Raw genomic sequence first — 21,557 nt, forward strand, 5'->3', positions numbered from 1 at the left:
TAAAATACTACACGGTCAAGCTCCATCCTATCTTGCTGACTGTATTGTACCATATGTCCCGGCAAGAAATCTGCGTTCAAAGAACTCCGGCTTATTAGGGATTCCCAGAGCCCAAAAAAAGTCTGCGGGCTATAGAGCGTTTTCTGTTCGGGCTCCAGTACTATGGAATGCCCTTCCGGTAAAAGTTAGAGATGCTACCTCAGTAGAAGCATTTAAGTCCCATCTCATATATCGATATACTCGATATATCGCGGGTTTGTCTCTGTGCGATATAGAAAATGACTATATCGTGATATTGGAGTATATGTTCTCACACAGTTGCTTTTAGCTGCGGGCATTACACTGCATGCGTTTCCCACTATTTCTTGTCTCTCCTTCTCACAGAGACATGAAAAACAAGCGCACCTTCTTACATACGTCACACGTGCAACGTCACACGCCCTCCCCGAGCAGAGAGGTAGCTACATGGGTAACATTAGCTATGATGCTAACGGTGCATTGCGAGTGGTAATACGAGAGAGAGAAGGTGCGACTGGTAACAAATGGAGTAATAATTCATTCCCAAGAAAGACAGCACGGGGTCCATCGTCTGGCGGTGGTTTGGCTTCAAGCGGGAAGATGTTGAACAATTATGCAGCAAAAGCGTTGCTACAAAAAGTAGCAGCACTGCTAATTTGTAACATCATTTGAAAAGTCACCCGCTAGAGAATGAAGAGTGCTTGAAACTGAATGTCAACATCTCCGTTCGGTGCCAAATTGACTTAGTTGTGATTTCCCTTTCTGCATGAAAGTTTAAAATGAGCATATATTAATGCAGTATGAACAAAAATGTTTTAATGTAGACACAGAATCATCATACTGGTGTGTCTATATGCATTAAGTGTTCATTCAAGGCTAAGGCAAAATATGGAGATATATATCGTGTATCGTGACATGGCCCAAAAATATCGAGGTATTAACAAAAGGCCATATCACCCAGCCCTACTTTGCAACCTCTTGAGGTTTGCTAACTCTTCTAACTATTCCAACAGTTAGCATTTCAAGAGTCATACTGCATTTCAGTACAGCTTTGCTTTTCGCCTTTAATCTATTAAAATTTTCAAATCATTTCTACATTACTCTAGTATTTCGGTTTAGCGTCAGCTCTTCAACATTCAATCCATTTCAACATTCAAACCATTTTAACATTTAAACGATTTCCACATTCAAACCATTTCAACATTCTAACTATTCTTACATTCATTCTACATTCTGTCAGCATTTCAGTTCAACTTCAGCATTGGAGCATTCACACGCAATCCCTTCAGGAATTGCCTCATTGAGTTAAACCATTTAAGTTATATAGTAAGTTCCCACCTTTGCTTTCTTGTGCAGTTCTATTAAATAGGCTTAGCACCCTACACCACTATATGTGACAAGACTTAGCATCTGGTCTCGCCTGAGCTAAGATCTTAGTAGGCTTAAGACAATGAAGGCATGGTGACGTTAACAGATCTAAATAATGGACTATAGTGTGTGAGTGTAGTGCACAGTTGAGTGCGTAATGCTGAGGTGTGCACTGCTGCTCAGTGGACTGGACCTTCCCCACGGCTTGACAGACATATCAACAATTTTGTTAAAACCGCTACGTGGTTGCATACAGCACATAATGCAGTAGTTTGTTCCCTTAACGACTAGAATTGACTGATAATTGTCAGTAAATGACAGACGTTCCTTTTAAATTTTCTCAAGCTACATCAGATCAAATTATGATAATTTTACCCATCTCTAATTCCGCCACATAAGTACACAATTGATTTTACACATATGAAAGGGAAATCCCATCAAGTGATTACTTTTAATAGTAAACAGAGATCATTAAAAATGAAAGATTTCGAACCGTCCTACCTTAGTTAGGTGGTGACCCAATAAAATAGACAGAAAAATAGTAGAACACTGCATAAAATTCCTGATTGACTGTATTTGACAATTATATGTATCCATCTTAATGCAAATACAAACAGATTTGAAAATAGTTTTATTTGATCTGATTAACTAGGAGATTGACATGAATTGGTCATACAATTGTTTCTCGTAATCACAGTGATCTGTTTCACTCACGATAATCTTTGATTTTATGCCAAGCACATTAGCTTGAGAACATCCATTCAATCTGTTTGTTTGTAATAATAATGATGAGAAGCTTCTGCAAAAATTGGGGCGGCGATGGCTCACACTGATCTGGCTGTGGGTACTTAGCTTGGGGATTGCAATTTTGGTGGTTCAAGACTGAACAGACCAAAAATAACTATCCAGTCATCCGTATACCATACCATATAAGTACTGTGAGAAGTCTTCCGCCACTTCTGGCTTAGTTTTTTTTAGTAATCTTTTTCCAAGGAGATATTTTTACATAAAAAGGCTGTATGGGTGCGCGATATAGACGATAGCATGATATAATACATTTAATCAATAAATATAATAAATTATATACATTTGGCTGACGATAGCGCTTTTGATACTATCGTTATATCGTGATAATGCATGTTTTAGCTGTGTCCCGCAAGTTTGACGGCGACAAGCAAACAGCCGCATCAATACTGTTAATATTACAAAATCTTTTTTGTTGTTGTTTTTATTCTTGGTTACAAACTTGGGAAATAAGTCCCTAGAGTGATGCATGAGAACTTATAGGGCAAAACCAAAGGATTTAAATCAGAGCCAATCATAGTTTTTGCTTATGTTTTGTTATTTTGCATTAGCTATGCATGCTTGTATAAGACAGTCGTATTTGACAGCCATGGAAGCCAATCGAAACCTACATTTCATTTCTAACGGCAATACATACAAAATTGAACCAGTTCTAATTGCAACAAATGTAGACATTTATTTGTTGAATCTGTTCTCTTAAACCACTATTGCTAACATATGCTAGCTGTTGGTGGTATATTGCTTTGGTTTAAAAAACTGTAATCTTGAGCCAGTGACATACAGCAAGTTTGAATAAGTTTGTCCAAAAGATTTGTTAATGTTGGACCTCGACATCTTTGTATCCACATATATTTGGCTACCGGAGCTCACTGCTAATCTACTCAATACACTATTGAACACCCCACAACGGCACATCGACAGTGCTTTCCCCCAGCCCAAATAAATGGCAATTAGGACATCGGGCAAAAAAAGTAATACACAAACATTTTGCAAATCACAAAGCTCCGTGTTGATCAACAGAATCACTGATGGGCAAAGCTGAAGAAGAGGAAAATTCTCTTGAGAACGAATTTAATTACAAGCCCTTTTCACAACTTGTGAGGGATATATTCTGACTTGGTAATATCCCATCTTGATGGGTTATTTATAAACAGCACAATTTAATCAATGCCAGATATACAGTACTGTTACAACTATAATGCTGCTTCTTTTGCAAGACCTGTGTTTGTTTCGTCTGCAATTCTATAACACCTACACATAACAACTATAACAAAAACAGCCTCATCACTGCAGAAACAAGCATTGTGTGTATTATTTTACTGGACACTAATGCCTAATATGAATTTACTGCTGTGTTTCAGATGAAGAGCAATCATCAAGTAACCGGCTAATCTGCAGAGTTTACTGCTTTCTACAATGTCCCAGCGAGGCTCCCACAGCCGTGCCATGAGTTCTGAGGAGAGGAGCTCCGTGACGCTCAACAAGATCTCCACGCCGGTGCACAAGAGTCCATCCTCCTCTTCCTCATCCCAGCGCGACAGCCGGCAGGTAGCTTTTAAGCCCAGGTTGGAGTAGAAACACCCTCAACTTTCCAGGCTGTTCTTAACTTAACTGAACTTAGTGCCATTGCAGAAACAACAACAAAAGTGAACGCAATGCCATCACTTTTCCATTTCGGTACTGGGCTGTAAATGTTTTATGAGGGACTGGCTCTTCTGAGTGTGTGGCAAGCTGTGGTATGCGGCGTGGGATCTTGTGCTCTAAGAAGGAAAGGGAGTTGGCTTAATGAGAGCTGGGCACTGTAGGAAGAGCACAGTTGAATCTTTGATGCTTGATAATGTAGACCGTTAAACACCCTCCTCCTCCTCCCTCGTCCAGTGTTCCTTAATGGGGTTTGCTAACAAATACGTTGATGGATGAAAGGCTTAAGTATGAAAGTTAAATGTTAAAATTTAAAAAAAGTCAGGTACAGTTTTATTTTGCTTAAATTGTCTAGTTTGACTAGAACTCCCAAGAAAGTATTTTATTTAGTATAAAATAACCCATGAAGAATTACTGTATTTTTCGAACTATAAGGCACTTAAAATCCTTAAATTTTCTCAAAAATTAACTGCGCCTTACAATCCGGCGCGCCTAATGTACAGATTAATTATTGCTGTGCTTCTCGACCTCGAAGCAATTTTATTTGGTACATGGTGTAATGATAAGTGTGACCAGTAGATGGCAGTCACACATAATCGATACGTGCTGATTGCAAGTTGACACAGTGTTTCCCACACATTCATTTATTTGTGGCGGCCCGCCACGAAAGAATTAAGGCCGCCACAAATAGATTTTTTATTATTATTATTATTATTTTTTTGTCCTGTCCAGGGTCTCAGGCAAATCATATATAGTTGATGTAGATGCCCATATCGGCTGTTCAGATTTACTTTACAAAAAAGAAGTGTAGGATCAAGGTTTTTGGAGCTCTTTGTTCAGTGGATCAGATGTTTGATGAAGCTTTGTGTCTATCTACCACCACTACTGTTTTCTGTTTATTTGTTACTGATTGTGGCAGGACACCTCTGCCTCTGTTTCACTTTATGTTGCTGGTAAATAATATGGTTGTAGTAGTAGGCTAAAGTTCAATTATTTAGTATGCACTAATTAAAGGGGCAGAGCTTTAAGAGACATTTTAGCTTTTATATTTTTATAAGATATATTTTTTGTAAGAACCACAATTAATAAATATATTTCAGTGAATAACGTATTGTTCAAATCTGTATATAAATATGTACATAACGTGTTGTAATTATATTGTAAAATGGATGGATGGATGGATAGATGGACGTTTAAAACAAAACTGTTATTATTAATTAGTAAGTATACATTTTCTGAGCCTTTTTAGAGAAAATCATATCATTGTAGTAAATTATGCAAATTACTCGATGATGTCATGGTGACCACGCCCATAGCCACGCCCCCACCGCCACAGGTATCTTGGCAGTTCATGGGAAACACTGTGACGCCTGTGATGACGCCAGCAAAGCAACCCTAAAACATTGATGTTTCATTGAAAATATAGAACATTACATATGTACACCTTTGTTGCTCGGAAGCAGCTCCGCTTGATGGATTGTCGGCGCATTACGGCTACCGTAGTCAGACGTACCCCAAAATGGCACCTATTAGGAGACATATTATCTGGTGTTCTGTTTTGCAATATTATGCAAAACCAATTTTTCTTACCAATTGGTACCTGCTGATGTGTATTTGGTATAGAATATCCCAAAAAATGTGCGCGCGTCCGCCATTGTAATCATAATATGACCTTATATTCTGGTGCGCCTTTTGCATGAATATAGACACTAGAGATGCGCGGTTTGCGGACACAACCGCGGAGTCCGCGGATAATCCGCGGGTCGGGCGGATGCTTGACGAAAAAAATAGATTTTAAATAGATTCGGGCGGGTGGCGGTTGAACCAATTCGGAAATATATATACATAGTTAAATGTTACCCACATACGAAAAACGAGCAGCACTCTTTGAAACAGGCAATTATTCATCAGGCACTGCTGCAGCTGTCACGCCAAATTTCTTCCCCCCCCATTTATTCCGGGGCTGCGTCCAATAAAATCACAAAGTTGCCGGGGGTCCTTAACCGGCACGCGACTGTCCTGTTTCGCGCCTGTACAAAAAAAAAAACAATAATCGATTTCTTCAGATTCCAGCAGCTGTCAAAGACGAAGTATCCTTCCAGCGACGGGCAGTCAAAGCCGAAGTGCTATCGATCGCTGTCAATGACGTAAGAGGAAACATGACCACGGAAATAAATGGGGGGGGGAAGGTTTTTGTAGGGGGAAAAATTTGGCGTGACACATCACACCACAACACAACACAACAGTAGAAGAACAAAAAAATAAAAAGATGGCAACGCCAGCAGCAAACGTGGTACGCGACAAACTAAAAAAGGGAATACTAAAGACCAGGGGAAAAAAATAACAATAATAGTCAACACTTTCTTAATGGAAATGTCAATAATATTATAATAATGATAAATAATATTATCACGCATTAATATCTCTTAGCCTCTAATGCGTGGCCAAGAGATATTAATGCGTGGCACGCATTGAATGTCTCTGCTGCATTGGATCAGCCTCCTTTCTTTAACAGGCAAAAGCTTTCTAACCTCACTAATGCCTTGCATCGTCTATATTAGATATATAACAACGGGTGGGTGGCGGGCGGTTGTGGTTTTGATAAAATGTTAGTTCGGGTGGATGGCGGGTGGATGACGACTTTTGTGATGCGGTTGCGGATGAAATAATTGCCTATCCGCGCATCTCTAATAGACACAGTCATCGGTATCCGGTGCGCCATATGGTAGATAATGTTGCTAAATGGGACAGTGGAGTTCCCAGCTTCAAGCCCTTATCCACCAGGAAGGAACCAATATTGTTGACTAACACATTCTAATTTCTACAGTTTTGTTATTTAATCAAGTTCCATTTTATTCTGAAGAAGTGTCATTATCACATGCACATATTAAAGCAGAACTTGCCTGGGGTGGAAAGACGGAAGGTCAGACCCATTATGACTGAGCATTCCTGATGATGATGACACTTTTTTGTGTACTACATGGTCTCTGCACCGCTCATTACACTCTCTGAGGAGGTTCTGTAGATGATAAGAAAAGGCTCGGCTAGTTCAGTTGGGCCTTTGATTTGGAAAAAAAATGTTTGCAGCATTTTCTTGAAAGAAACCCTCGATGATATCTTGATCCTGATTTCAAATAAATACTTGACGCATTCCCCATCTGCTGACGACTACTGTTCACGCTCCAAAGAGCAATCACAAGAAGCACAGGCGTACTTATATGTAAGCACTTTTTTGTTTGTGGATCCACAAATTATGTAAATGGTAAAGATACTCTTTCTTTGACTAAAATACATTCAAGATCATAATGTGAAAATGATTTATTAGTAGCTGTAAGATCAGGAAGCTTCTTGGTTTTTTATTCCATGGCCAGTTACTGTCTTTTGTCCTTGCATAAAGGATGCATTATACTCCCGAAAGGACACTGCATAGTTGAAGCTCTTTTGCTTTGACTATTACAACAGAAGAATACGGTAAGTGTTACCACATTTTACAATCTTCATTACAGTACATATGTACTGTACCGGTACTTGTCAAACACTGCACACTTTGAATTGCATTTCAAAATTAGTGTGGCCCTAATTATTCAATAAAATGCAACGTCTGTAATTACAGTTGTGCTACCCCCTCAGACTATAAGTAAGCGTATGACTCAGCAAAGATTTTTACTGATAATTTCAGTACTTTATAGCAGTATGGTCATTGACTCTTCAATGTAAAGCTGCGCAATTATGGCCAAAATAATAAACAATATTGAAATCATGATTATTGTTATATAAAACAGAGTGTTTCCCAAAGGGCCTCAATCTACTTATTTTTTTTAATGTATTTATGGTGAGTGCTATCGAAAGTTTAACAATATCAGTTCCTTATTCTCTTTTTATTACATACACTTGTTTGATCAAAACAAAGTCAATAGTACACAAAAACGAAACAAGAGCAAAAATACTCACTGTTACTCATTTAAACTCCTTGGTTTTTGCCCTTTAAGTCCTCCTGTGTGGGGGGGAATTATTCCTTACATTTGTAAACATTAATAATAACAAAACAATTATTGGGAAATTAAAAATGTCAATCTGGTCAGTCTTAGTATTGATTATAAACTACGCTTATGGATTATCACGTCCTCTTACTGTTTGTGTCGGGTACTATCAATGCTGACACACCAATGTGGATTTCATATACACTTACTAAACTTTACTAAGCATTAACACTTATTTCTTGGTGTTGTTTAAAGCTAGGTTAGCTTAGCTTTTAACATGCCTGTTCCTTGTTTGCTCTCAGAGTGTAACATGTTTAGTCTCGTCCTCCAGTGATACTTGATAATGATACTTATGATACTATGAAATGTAGTTTACTTGCTGTAATGGAGGTGAATATTATTAGTTTAGGAGAGCGGCTTCACATTGTGTAGGGAGACACATAATTAATTAATTGCTAGCAGCTTTTCAGTCAGAGAGGATCTGCGTTTGTGATCGCCATTAACAAGCTTTAACCTGCAATGGCCGATAAAGTACTTTATCAGAAAAATCATCCATTAACGATCGGTGGCCAATCAATTGGCACTTCCCTACAAATATTGTGTTATTTGGCATGACGATTGAACTCTCATATGAAAGTCCTTTAATGTGCAATCACATTTCCGCATTGCCTGGAAGCAGAGGGTGCATGAATTCCAGTGGGAAGAATGTATCGCCGATGTTTGCGCTCGACTGAAAAGGGTCTCCAGACTCTATTTAACACGATGGCTGGCCTTCAGTCCTGCTAGTGGGACTCCAGAGAAACAAGCAAAACAGCAAATTGTGCAGGTGTCCACACATGTCCCTATTATTTAAGGGGACAAGGATTCCACTGAAGGGAAACGAGGTGCCAGGCTGCAACAACCGGGGAAAAGTTTGTTAATGTCATGGAGCTCTGTACCCATACACAATGGCCTCTAGTGTTGGAGGCGGCTTCAAGAGGAGCCGCTGTTGCTTTTCTGCAGACGCAGGTTGTAAAAGTGCTTGATTTGCTATGCAGCGGAGCCTGCTTTTTAATGTTAATTTTGCCGACGATCTCCCTCATTTAATCGTGGCATCCAAAATTGTGATCGTGATTGAATTTCAATGAATTATGCAGCCCTACCATGTGTGCATTGTAGAATCAGATGTGGGCAGTAGAAGTCATCAGAAGTGGGGTGCTGCACTGATATTTATAGTGCTGATTTAGCCTAACGTGACTGGGGGGAGTGTTTGGCCTTGCTAAGTGAAAGTGGAAGTGTAATAGTTTGATTCACTGCATTAATGAAATTTGATAGAATGTAGCGTATGTCTGCAGCTTGGGACTTGCCAGACTGGATAAGTAGACTGTTTATGAAGTTCCTGCATCCATCCATTCATTTTTTAAAACTTCGAGCAGTTTGAGCAGCTACATTCACACATATGGACAATGTAGAGCATTGTTTCTGAACCATCAGGCTGGGGGCCCATTTTTGGGCCGCGAGCACCCCCTTTAGGGCCACCAAAAAATATCCTTTTCTCAGCTGTGGTCCGTATGTGCCGCACCGGTATTCAGTTGTAACACACTTTTCCATCACTTTTGACAGTAATGACAATACCAAACAAACATGAGAAATATGAAGCTAAAGTCATAAAGAGAATTTTTTTAAACGCAAAAATTATGAAGAATGTGGTGAAGTTGTACTTTCATTTGCACTTAAAAAATTTTGACAGTTTATTCAGAAAAATATGTATTATTATTATTGTTATTAATTTAGTTAGATGTTATTATAGCTCCGCACAATTGTATGTAAATGTATTTTCATCAGTTTGTATGAGTTCCTTCTTTTGCAGTTAATTTTTTTGTATTAATTAATATTTGTGATTAACACATGCTTTTATATCCTTGACTAAGGTTTATCCTATTAAAAGTAAGTTAGATAATATTGGATACAACTAAAATCAAGAGTAAGATTACTATTCAGTTTTAATATTTGAGTAGGCACTAGGCCCATCTATAGTGAAAAAGTTGAGCCCTGAGGTCAAAAAGGTTGAAAACCCCTGATTTAGAGTATCTAGTTGGCCTTACATGCATACTTTTGCAATGTGGCAGGAAACCAGAGTATCTAGAGAATATCCACACAAGCACATTAAAACATGTAAACTCACCACAGACATTTCAAAGGCTTAATTTCTCATACATTGATTTATTTATGGCGGCCCACCACAAACAACTTTGACGCTACTTGTTTGCCCTGGTTCATAAAACATTCTAATGTCTGCGTATGTAGCTTGTTGTTACAACTCTGCTTCTTAACATACATCTAGAACTTAAGGAAGGACAATTATGCAAACTGGGTTTAAAATTGTACTCAAATTTTGATTATTCTGCATTAAAATCAATATGCAACCAATATGCAGGGTACAGGAAATCAAATTACCTGTGGTTTTAAGGTCAAAGAACAAAAGTTATTTGACAATAACAGTAAACAAAAAAAAAGGTAGAATGCTGCATTCCTGTCACTTTGTAAACAGTTTTAGGACTATAGGTGAAACAATCCCCTGAATAAACATACAGTAGATTGCTCGGCATTGAACCTGACCGCAATTTCAAAGAGCCAGACTCTTTAGTATTACCACTCATCTGTCTATCACATGACCTTTAGTCATCCAACCCATCTCTGGAGAACCTTCTCAAAGCCTCGCTGGCCTCCCTACAGCCTTTCGGCAAACCCTCAACAATTTAGGTACTACATGTAGTCTTTTGGTCAGTATTAACCCATAGTAAATGTGGAAAAAGTTTCTCTCATTATCAAAGTGAATCCAAATGTCAGAGGCTGTAAGGTATTTATGTATTGATCATTTCATAACTCATCAAACTGTGGATATTATAATGACTTTATAGTATGAGGCAACCACTTCCTTTTTACAATACAACATGTCATTGCTTTCAATGACGATGTACTTTTTGCTAATAGAGTTGTGCCTCCACATCCCCACTGCCCAAAGGCACTGACAGGAGGCAGAGGAGTGGTCACAGAAGACACATGACCTCATTACGAAGCAGATCTGTTCAGCTGGTCTTTTGATTAAACAAGCTGTTGTCTTCTTTTGTTAAGTGCCTTACAGACCAAGGCCAGGCGGCAAACATACACCATGAAGGTCACACCACACTCAGCACGAGAGTCATCACACATTACTGCTGATTCAACAGTAAATTACGAAATCCTTTTGCACATTTTATAATGATCAATGTATATTCAAAATTAAATATGAGCCCAAACAACTGAGAAAACCTTTGACTTTTTGGGCTATGTGGGGTATTACCTGTCCCCATTTGACCCTGCTATCCCTTTGCTCCAGAGACGTCACTTTGATTTACAGACCCACTAAATGCAAGAAAAGCATAGTCAGGAAGAAGCTAATGGAGGGGAAATACTCAGAGGGAAAGGAGGGATGTGTCAGGAGAAGCACAAACATTGTGCAAGAGAAACCTGTGCAGGGTTTCCTCCATTAGGATGAGGGCAAGATCATTTTTTGTTAAATGTGCATTTCCATTGTCTATTTTCTTTCTAGAGGGATCAGCTGATTAGTTCTGACACTATCGTTTTGTTCTACTTCAGGAGACAGACAGCTGGGAAATCATCGAGGGACTGAAAATCGGTCAAAGCAGCGTCCAGAGGCCAGATAAACATGAGGGATTTATGCTGAAGAAGCGGAAATGGCCCCTTAAAGGCTGGCACAAGGTAGCTTTTAGTCGGCAGTAGTAACCGATAAAAGTCTGCAGTCGAAAACAATAGGGCTGTTCTACAAAACCAGGGGTGTCCAAACGTTTTGACTGGGGGGCCACATTGGGCTTAAAAAATTGGCCGGGGGCCGAAAGTGGACTGCATACAAAGTAACTTATATATATATATATACATATATATAAAACCTGTACATATATATGAGTATATATTATTATAATAATATAATGGATGTATAATGAATCATTATTATTATTATAATTGGTTATTAAGAGTATGCGAAAGTTCAACTCCTACCTTGTTTACTTCCGTAACAACCTCCTTAAGGCTTTTTAATCAACCAGAGATATCCATCCATTTTCTTCCGCTTATCCGAGGTCGGGTCGCGTGGGCAGCAGCCTAAGCAGAGAAGCCCTGACTTCCCTCTCCCCAGCCACTTCGTCCAGCTCCTCCCGAGCCGTTCCCAGGCCAGCCGGGAGACATAGTCTTCCCAACGTGTCCTGGGTCTTCCCCGTGGCATCCTGAGCAGATGCCCGAACCACCTCATCTGGCTCCTCCCAGGCACCGATCCGCCTGTCGATCTCACGATCCACTCTTCCCTCACTTGTGAACAAGACTCCTAGGTACTTGAACTCCTCCACTTGGGGCAGAACTATCAAGCAGCTAAAATGCACCAAACATGGATAAGTAAGGAGAGTGTTTTGCATTTTTCCCAACGTCCCTTGTAATGGATGTCGATTTGATTTTTTTATGTTGATCTGACGTCCATCCATCCATTTTCTACCGCTCGTCCCTCATGGGGTAATGGGGGGTGCTGGAGTCCTTCCCAGCTGTACACGGGCAGAAGGAAGAGTACACCCTGGACAAGTCGCCACCTCATCGCAGTGCCAACACAGAAGGTCCTGGGTTCGATCCTGGGCTCGGGATCTTTCTGTGCGGATTTTGCATGTTCTCCCCGTGACTGCGTGGGTTCCCTCCGGGTACTCCGGCTTCCTCCCACCTCCAAAGACATGCACCTGGGGACAGGCTGATTGGCAACACTAAATTGGCCCTAGTGAATGAATGTGAGTGTTGGAATTTTTTTTTTATAATGTCCACAAAGTTCAATGAGCATGTTGTGTTATGTGTGACCATGTTTGTTGAATTTTGTAACTTTTTTTTTTTCTTCTCTGCACCGTGACTAGGGAAGGTTGTTTGGATTGGGTCAAATAATTAATTGCTGTACTTTGATTACTTGAAATTATAATTAATGGCAGAGTGACTTTTGTTGGCCACCAGATGGCGACACAATGGCAGCAATCAGACTACCAATCCATTTTCTACCGCTTGTCCCTTTTGGGGTCAGGGGGAGTGCTAGAGCCTATCTCAGCTGCATTTGGGCAGAAGGCGGGGTCACCAAATATTTATATACACATAATATGGATACACCGCTCGCTGTCAAATTGTTAACTGTGCTCGTGCCATCTCTCGGACGCCGGCGGGCCACACTTAGCCAACGGGCCGTGGTTTGGACACCCCTGCACTAAGCAAACTGGATATTTATGTGGCTACTCTACACTATCTGTTTAACTGTTATTTTCATTGTAGACAAGTCAAAATAAGTCCCAAAGCACTGCACAAATCCAGCATGCATATGTGCCATTTTGAGAGCAACACATCTAAATTCAAACGAATGCAGTCACAAACACAGAATCTCTCACTTGGGATCCATAATCACATTGTTGTTGTTTTTTCCTCTGCAGCGCTTTTTCGTTTTGGACAATGGGATCCTGAAGTACTCCAAGTCCCCGATTGATGTAAGTAACCCTGACTCAACCCCCGGAGCAAAGAAGCAGGCCAGCCTGGCAACAATGAGTCAGCCAGAATGTTTGCAGCAAGCGTTCAACGTGCTTAGCTTGGTAGCTTTTTGTGTTATACGCGTTGAAATTAGACCCACCAAATGATTGCGCCTTGCTTGAGTAGTTGCCTGATCAATCAATAGGTAATAAAGACTGTAATTGTAAAGTTGAAAGGAAAAACGATGAAGAGAATATAAGTAGAAAATCATCTGTTTGACTAAAACACAATTGGTATGGCCAGAGCAAAAATCTAAGTACTGTATCTGTATTAAAAAAAACATTTTGTTACGTATTGTTTGATGGTCTTTGCCTAATGGTTAGTATGTTCATCGTATCAGCTACATACATTCCTAGTCATTGAAAATAGATGTGAAGTAATAGATACAATTAAGTTGTCAAATGCCAATCCATCATTGTGATTCAGATTCAGAAAGGCAAACTGCATGGCAGCATTGATGTTGGCCTCTCGGTGATGTCTATCAAAAAGAAGGCCCGGCGTATTGACCTGGACACAGAGGAGCATATCTATCACCTCAAGGTAACGCCAACAGGACGAGTCAATGTTGTTATTTGAGTATTGACTAACCTGTCAAGCAGATGACTGAGTTCAAAGCACTATTTACTTTATGCCATTAGGTTAAATCCCAAGATATCTTTGATGCTTGGGTGTCCAAGTTGCGATATCACCGCCTCTACCGACAGAACGAGATCGTGCGATCTCCTCGCGATGCTTCTATGAGGACATTTCCTCCATCAGCTGTTGCAGAGTCTGCCCAAGCTGCTTCAGGTGTCGGACATGAGGTTAAGGTACATTACTTTTGACATACTGTAACCTTAGGCGAATTGTTCCGCCTTGTTAGAATGTCTTACCCTTATAGTAAATTGTCTGCCTCTTTTTAAAAAGGTCACTGTGGCCGTTCCACATTGATCAGCTGAATGACTAATGACTGTGAATGTGTGGCCTATAACAGTCTATGGCTGAAATGTTGACTTGACATGTAAAATGAATCCTGAGCATTAGGATAAAGCACTCAAATGTCTGTCTATAAAAACTGTAAATGTTTGCTTGATAAATGAAAATGGTCTAGACAGGAGACTATTTCCAATGAAGGTGATCGTTTTCTAGGGGAAGGGAGTTGTGACAGTCTGTCTAAAGTAGACCATTAAAGGTAATCAGTGGGATAGCTGCCAAAATATGTTAACTTTAAATTTAACTTAAAAGCAGCCGATTATTTTTTCCCTGAAGAATTGCCTAAAGACTTACCAAAGAGTCAGGTATGTTTTTATAGACTAAAGACTTTAGTGGAAAATTAACTCAGTATCTTTTCAACAAACAGAAAATAGCTGCCTGTAAGGGATCATATTATGGAAAATGGCAGCACGGCGCTACAGGGGTTAGTGCATGTGCCTCACAATACGAAGGTCCTGGGTTCGATCCTGGGCTCGGGATCTTTCTGTGTGGAGTTTGCATGTTCTCCCCGTGACTGTGTGGGTTCCCTCTGGGTACTCCGGCTTCCTCCCACCTCCAAAGACATGCACCTGGGGATAGGTTGATTGGCAACACTAAATTGGCCCTAGTGTGTGAATGTTGTCTATCTGTGTTGGCCCTGTGATGAGGTGACGACTTGTCCAGGGTGTACCCTGCCTTCCGCCCGAATGCAGCTGAGATAGGCTCCAGCACCCTCTGCGACCCCGAACGGGACAACCGGTAGAAAATGGATGGATGGATGAATTATGGAAAACTAACTTTTCTTACCTCAATATGGAAGTGCTAAAACTACAACATGGCTGACGGGTGGACAGGAGATGCAGTCAATGGGGGCTTGGCACATAAATAAAATTGCCCACAAAACGGCGTATTCTAACAAATAGTGAAAAAGTGGCTTGAAGATGGTTCGTAAAACATATAAGCAAAATTTAGACCAAAGCACCACAATTAGACCACAAGGAAGTCTTTTAAATGTATATAAAACATCATAATATGACTAGGGATGATACTCGAAACCGGTTTTCTCGGTTGTTCGATAAGAAAAGAACCGAGTCCTCAGACTCGAATCCCTTTTTGAGAACCGGTACCCGTTATCGAGACCACTATAGTAAAGAAAAAGAGTTGGTTCTTTATTCGAATCCCTGGGAACGAATCCCGTCCCGACCAGAAATGCCCCGTGAGACATCACAAGAAATGACGTCACATAGCTCAGTCATTAGGCGCAGATAGCGAAAGCAGGAAAAAAATGGACGGGAAAAAGCGCTCCAAGGTGTAATAAAGTTCAAAACAAAAGGTATAATCCAATGAATAACTTTACTGAGAGATTTGAGCAGGGTACAAACACATGAAGAACACTTTTACGACCAACCGGAAACATAGCAACCAGGCTAGCAACGCACCTCCTTTACGGCAGCTGTCGCAACGTTCTTAAAGCAACCGCAGCACATACATAAATGACATCTCCATTTTTTAACTTTCGTTTTTCTTTCCTTGTAAACAAAACAAAATCACACTGTATATGTGTTGTCTGTCTAATTATAAATAATGCAGACGAGGCGTGTTGGCTGAGTTCTTGACGTTTACTTTCACAGCATGCTCATAACCTCATTCTTGCTGCCGGCGTGACGATATGCAACAACACTTTTCGGGGCTACCCGCATGCTCGTCACTCCCGTTGCATGCTGGGTAGTGTAGTTGTTATATTCCCTAGCTCATAACATCTTTCCCCCTATAAAGAAATAATGTTAACTCAAAGTGTATTTCTTTTTTAGCTTTAACTTTTAATTTTTTTAGCATTGTATCCACATTTGCAAATAACTTTTCTCTTCATAGAATTGTCTTTCAATAAAGAAATAAAGTGCAAAAATGTCAAAACATCATAACAAACAGTTATGTCAAATAGCAGCAGAATTGCACTTTTTGGAAAGCTGTATTATTTTCAGTTTTGTGCCCAAGGGACTGATTTTATTTAACACTATATTATCATTTATACACTTATAGTGATCACAGAGACAGGTTGTTTTTGTGTTACTGTATATAGTTGTTTTTCTGAAAAAATCCCACTTAATATACTTTGGGTAACAACAGTCAATATTTATTTATTTTATTTTATTTTTTAGGGGGGTAACAGTCAATATTTATTTATTTATTAGATTAAATTGTGTTCTTGTATAATAAAAGTGAGCTTTTGTTAAACCAAATATTGTGTGTTTTTTTCCATATACAACCACCTATCTGGACTCGATAAGAGAATCGATAAGGAATCGGTCCGATAAGAGGATTCGATAACAGGCTCGAACTCGATAATTTCTTATCAAACATCATCCCTAAATATGACCCCTTTAAGATTTGGAAAACACTACATTCCTTAACATAACTTTATTTATCCTGCTGTATTCCATAAATGAATCATTCACCATACTCTCATTATTAAAGAGGTTTGGACAGCAGACATTTTTTACACAACCACTGACACGTTTTGTCATTCAAATGAATGTATTTCTTACAACTGCATCTCATTTCACAAACAAAATAGTTATTGAAGGAAACAAAGCAGAGATGTAAATCTTAGTTCTTCTGGACAAGACTGAATTTGGCATTGGCATTGGTTGGTATCACCTGTGCAAAATCCTCCATCAATATACCAGCTACTATATGTGTTTGGCGATCCAAAAATAGATGTGGAATTTTTGTTGTTTGTTTTCATCTCACTGCATACATACGCACACCAGCTCTTTTGTGTCCACTTGTGTCACCCCATAGCAGGCTAAACCCAGTAGTTTGCCATGGCAACCACCAGTCCCCACCAACAGCAGCCTGCCTGGCTCCTACAGTAACGGTCAGAGCAAAGTGGCTGCTTGGCTGCAGGAATCGGAGGAGATGGACAAATGTGCAGAAGGTGTGTGTTGTTTTCGTCTACGCTGCCTTGCAATTACCCTCATACTGTGGGTCCAGCAATGATCTACTCGTGACGACATACTCTCATCGTAATCATAACATTCAATATTAACAACATCATTTCAGATCTTGCACGTTGCCAGTCCAACCTAACCGAGCTGAGTGGCTTGTTGCAGAGTCTGGAGATTCTACAAAGGACACAGTCAGCTCCCAACTTTGCAGATATGCAGGTGGAACACATTGGCACACACATATACACACTCACACATTCCCAAATGTGTAGGAATCCAGTGTGGACTAATCCTGAGAGGCAGCATCTAGTCCTTTGCAATGTTGTTTCAAATATTTTGTATGCTATCTCTGTCCTTACCAAACAGCATTAAATATTCATGGACGAGCTCAGGAGTCTTACATAGTCTAAAACAGACAGACGTGTGTGAGTCTAAGAAAGTGTCAGATCTCCCATTATGTACTCTGATGGACAGGATTCAGACATGCTTACACCCACTATAACTGCTTGGCAACAGTCATTGCATATGACTCTGAATTTTGTTTGCTGCTTATTTGTCGGATTCTTTTCTGCAACTTCACAACCGTCAATCTGTAGGTTAATGTTTGCTTTTGTGTGAGTGTCCTGTCTAATCAACCACCTTTTGGATGTTTTGATGCCGCATAGACTGCTTGTGTAGAATTGTCAAAGAAAGAAAAGCGCTTGAACAGAAGATGGAGGACAAAAAGTGTCGGCAAAGACGCAAAATTCCAGCTTCAGGTACCACTTTGGATTTTACTGAGGCCTAATTAAAGTGAATGTCAAACAAATGTAAGGACAATGACTTATGACAATACAGAGAACTTTCTATTTTACACTTTCAACTATTTGATCAAATTAGTTTTGTGTTAATTTTCCCAGGTTATCCACCAATTTACTTTATTGGTGCATTTGATTTGTTTCCCCCATCCTTGCTAATACATTCTTATTTTGCTTAGCACATTAATCTGTGCTGCTGAAACATTTGGAATGCGCTAGCATGCTTTTTATCCACTGAATGCTAACTACTGCTGTGCAAAGGGACTTTATAGAAACAATTGTTAGATGAACAAATGGGAGCATAAATGGCCATATGACAAGTATTTGCGCAATTTGCAAAGGTGTTTAGAATTATTATACATTAATTTTATACATTCCTGCTGTAGTATTTTTTCATGGAATAACTTTCAGGGCGTTTTGAGGCTCTCAGCATGATTGTGCTTCATGGTTAATTAACCCTTGTCATGTTTCTACAGGTCCCGCTCTCATCCAGCATGTCTCCTGTCCGCCTCCACTCATCCAACCCTAACCTCTGCGCCGAGTTGGGGGACTTTCAAGCTCCCGTCTCCAGGCTGACAGACAGTGTAGAGTGTTCCAGTGACTACACTAAACTGCAGGAGGAATTCTGCACCATTGCCCAAAAAGGTAGGCAGACCGTAGGCTTGAACAGCCAGGAACAAATGGGTATATGTGCATTTATTTTCCGGCATGGTCAAAGATCAAACGAAATCGAGATGAGGAGTCCATGTACACAATTCAATGTTATCTGATCATTACTGTACTGTGAAGTTTGCACAAGCACTGCACAAATGTCTTAATAGTAATATTAGCAAACATAAGAATTGTCCGGGATGGTGTAACATGAATACATTTTATGGTAAATCCACTACTAATTTATAATGCAGTGTTTGATTTGCCCAGTCAGCAAATATTTTGGCTTTATTTTTTTCCTTTGACTCTACTGACTTTGTTCTCACACAATGCTCTCAAAATGTAAGATTTTTGGCATAAGTCTTGATTTGGACCGTGCATGTGAATGCCGAGTTGGCACTGAGCCTTAAAGAACACACATGGGGGCTTATGTGGGCAAGCAGGAAGACGTGGACAGTGAGGCGTGTCACATGTGTGATGCCGTGCAGCTGTAGTTGACTGCCAGGCAGTGCTCTATTACATAATACAGCCAGAGACTGTAACCCTCTCTGTCAGGCCTATGCATGCTCCCAAAACATAATTTTACATCCTGCAACATCAATGTGTTAATAAATTCCTCCAAGATTTGTTTTGGAACGTTTTTTTTTAGATAGAAAATATCTTCCAGTCGTTAAATCACTGTGGTCACTAATGTTGTCTCAGTGAATCACTGTATCAACTGCGCTTACTAGTGTGTATATGTTATGTAATACGTTTGAAGAACCCTACATTTCGTTGACGAACCCGAGCCAAAGCAGCCGAGGCAAAAGAATCATGCTGCGTGAATGGTCATGATGTTCCCGCTCTATTCTATCTGTGTGCAGTCCACACTCTGCTCAAGTCGGCCTTCAACACAGTGGCCATCGAGAAAGAAAAGATCAAACAGATTCTATCAGACCAGGACCAGTCTGACCCATCAGCGCAGATCAACTCCCTCAGGAAGTCTCTGTCACAGGTAATTTTGTTTTTCGCCATTTAAGTACAAAACCCAAAACCAGTGAAGTTGGCACGTTGTGTAAATGGTAAATAAAAACAGAATACAATGATTTGCAAATCCTTTTCAACCTATATTCAAATGAATAGACTGCAAAGAAAAGATAATTAACATTTGAACTGGAAAACTTAAATTTTTACAAATATTAGTTCATTTGGAATTTGATGCCTGCAACATGTTTAAAAAAAGCTGGCACTAGTAGCAAAAAAGACTGACAAAGTTTAGGAATGCTCATAAAACACTTATTTTGAACATCCCAAAGGTGAACAGGCTAATTGGGAAGAGGTGGGTGCCATGATTGGGTATTAAAGCAGCTTCCATGAAATGCTCAGTCATTCACAAACAAGGATGGGGCGAGGGTCCCCACTTTGTCAACAAATGCGTGAGCAAATTGTCGAACAGTTTAAGAACAACATTCCTCAACCAGCTATTGCAAGGAATTTAGGGATTTCACCATCTACGGTCCGTAATATTATCAAAAGGTTCAGAGAATCTGGAGAAATTACTGCATATAAGCGATGATATTACGGACCTTCGATCCTTCAGGCGATACTGCATCGAAAGGTGACATCAGTGTGTAAAGGATATCACCACATGGGCTCAGGAACACTTCAGAAAACCACTGTCAGTAACTACAGTTTGTCGCTACATCTGTGCAAGTTAAAACTATACTATGCAAAGCGAAAGCCATTTATCAACAACACCCAGAAACGCCGCCGGCTTCGCTGGGCCCGAACTCATCTAAGTGGAAAAGTGTTTTGCTGAAAGTGTAATGCTGAAAGGTACATACAGGTTTTGGAGCAACATATGTTGCCATCCAAGCAACGTTATCATGGACGCCCCTGCTTATTTCAGCAAGACAATGCCAAGCCACGTGTTACAACAGCGTGGCGTCATAGTAAAAGAGTCCGGGTACTAGACTGGCCTGCCTGTAGTCCAGACCTGTCTCCCATTGAAAATGTGTGGTGCAATATGAAGCGTAAAATACCACAATGGAGACCCCGGACTGTTGAACAACTTAAGCTGTACGTACATCAAGCAAGAATGGGAATTCCACCTGAAAAGCTTAAAAAATGTGTCTCCTCAGTTCTCAAACGTTTACGGAGTGTTGTTAAAAGGAAAGGCCATGTAACACAGTGGTAAAAATGCCCCTGTGACAACTTTCCTGCAATGTGTTGCTGCCATTAAATTTTAAGTTAATGATTATTTGCAAAAAAAAATTAAGTTTCTCAGTTCGAACATTAAATATCTTGTCTTTTCAGTTTATTCAATTGAATATAAGTTGAAAAGGATTTGCAAATCAATGTATTCTGTTTTTATTTACGAATTACACAATGTGCCAACTCCACTGGTTTTGGGTTTTGTAGATCCGATATAGTATATTAAACACACACAAAAAAGCTTTGAGATTTAAAAAGACAAAGCTCTTGTTTATTCCACGGAGTCACTGCACTTGCCGTATAACAAGGATGTGTGAATCTTGGCGGTCCCATTACGTTTTCTTCCAATAATTGGTGAGAAAAACAAATTTGTGCTGTGTGATATAACATCATTAACACTGTTCCTTCAAGCCGTCTTCGCTGCCCCAGTGACTTACAGTAATTGAACTGTTCCTCTGCTAACTTTTTCCATCTCACTGGTGAAATGTGCCTGCTATTCTCATAATTATAAGGCAATGTGACAGTCTTGTCCCAGGCTGTAGGTTAGATCTATATGGTAAAAATCCATATGGTTAGGTACAGTAAATGTCAGCAGCTACTGTATTTGGGTCTCTATATTTTCTCTTTCT

General features: G+C 39.9%; 1 protein-coding gene across 1 annotated transcript in view; it reads left to right on the forward strand.

The window, feature by feature from the left end:
* The window catches only part of pappa2 (pappalysin 2), a 141,809-nt gene that overhangs the window by 24,537 nt on the left and 95,715 nt on the right, over positions 1-21,557 (forward strand). The window contains exons 2-11 of the mRNA XM_062068795.1: positions 3,552-3,738; positions 11,430-11,552; positions 13,295-13,348; positions 13,815-13,928; positions 14,027-14,197; positions 17,142-17,277; positions 17,403-17,506; positions 17,953-18,045; positions 18,561-18,729; positions 19,599-19,729. Coding sequence (XP_061924779.1) covers positions 3,607-3,738; positions 11,430-11,552; positions 13,295-13,348; positions 13,815-13,928; positions 14,027-14,197; positions 17,142-17,277; positions 17,403-17,506; positions 17,953-18,045; positions 18,561-18,729; positions 19,599-19,729 — 1,227 coding nt within the window. The 5' untranslated portion in view covers positions 3,552-3,606. The remainder of the gene's footprint in view (positions 1-3,551; positions 3,739-11,429; positions 11,553-13,294; positions 13,349-13,814; positions 13,929-14,026; positions 14,198-17,141; positions 17,278-17,402; positions 17,507-17,952; positions 18,046-18,560; positions 18,730-19,598; positions 19,730-21,557) is intronic.

Source organism: Entelurus aequoreus, linkage group LG14, assembly GCF_033978785.1.
Source record: "Entelurus aequoreus isolate RoL-2023_Sb linkage group LG14, RoL_Eaeq_v1.1, whole genome shotgun sequence".
Lineage (NCBI taxonomy): Eukaryota > Metazoa > Chordata > Actinopteri > Syngnathiformes > Syngnathidae > Entelurus > Entelurus aequoreus.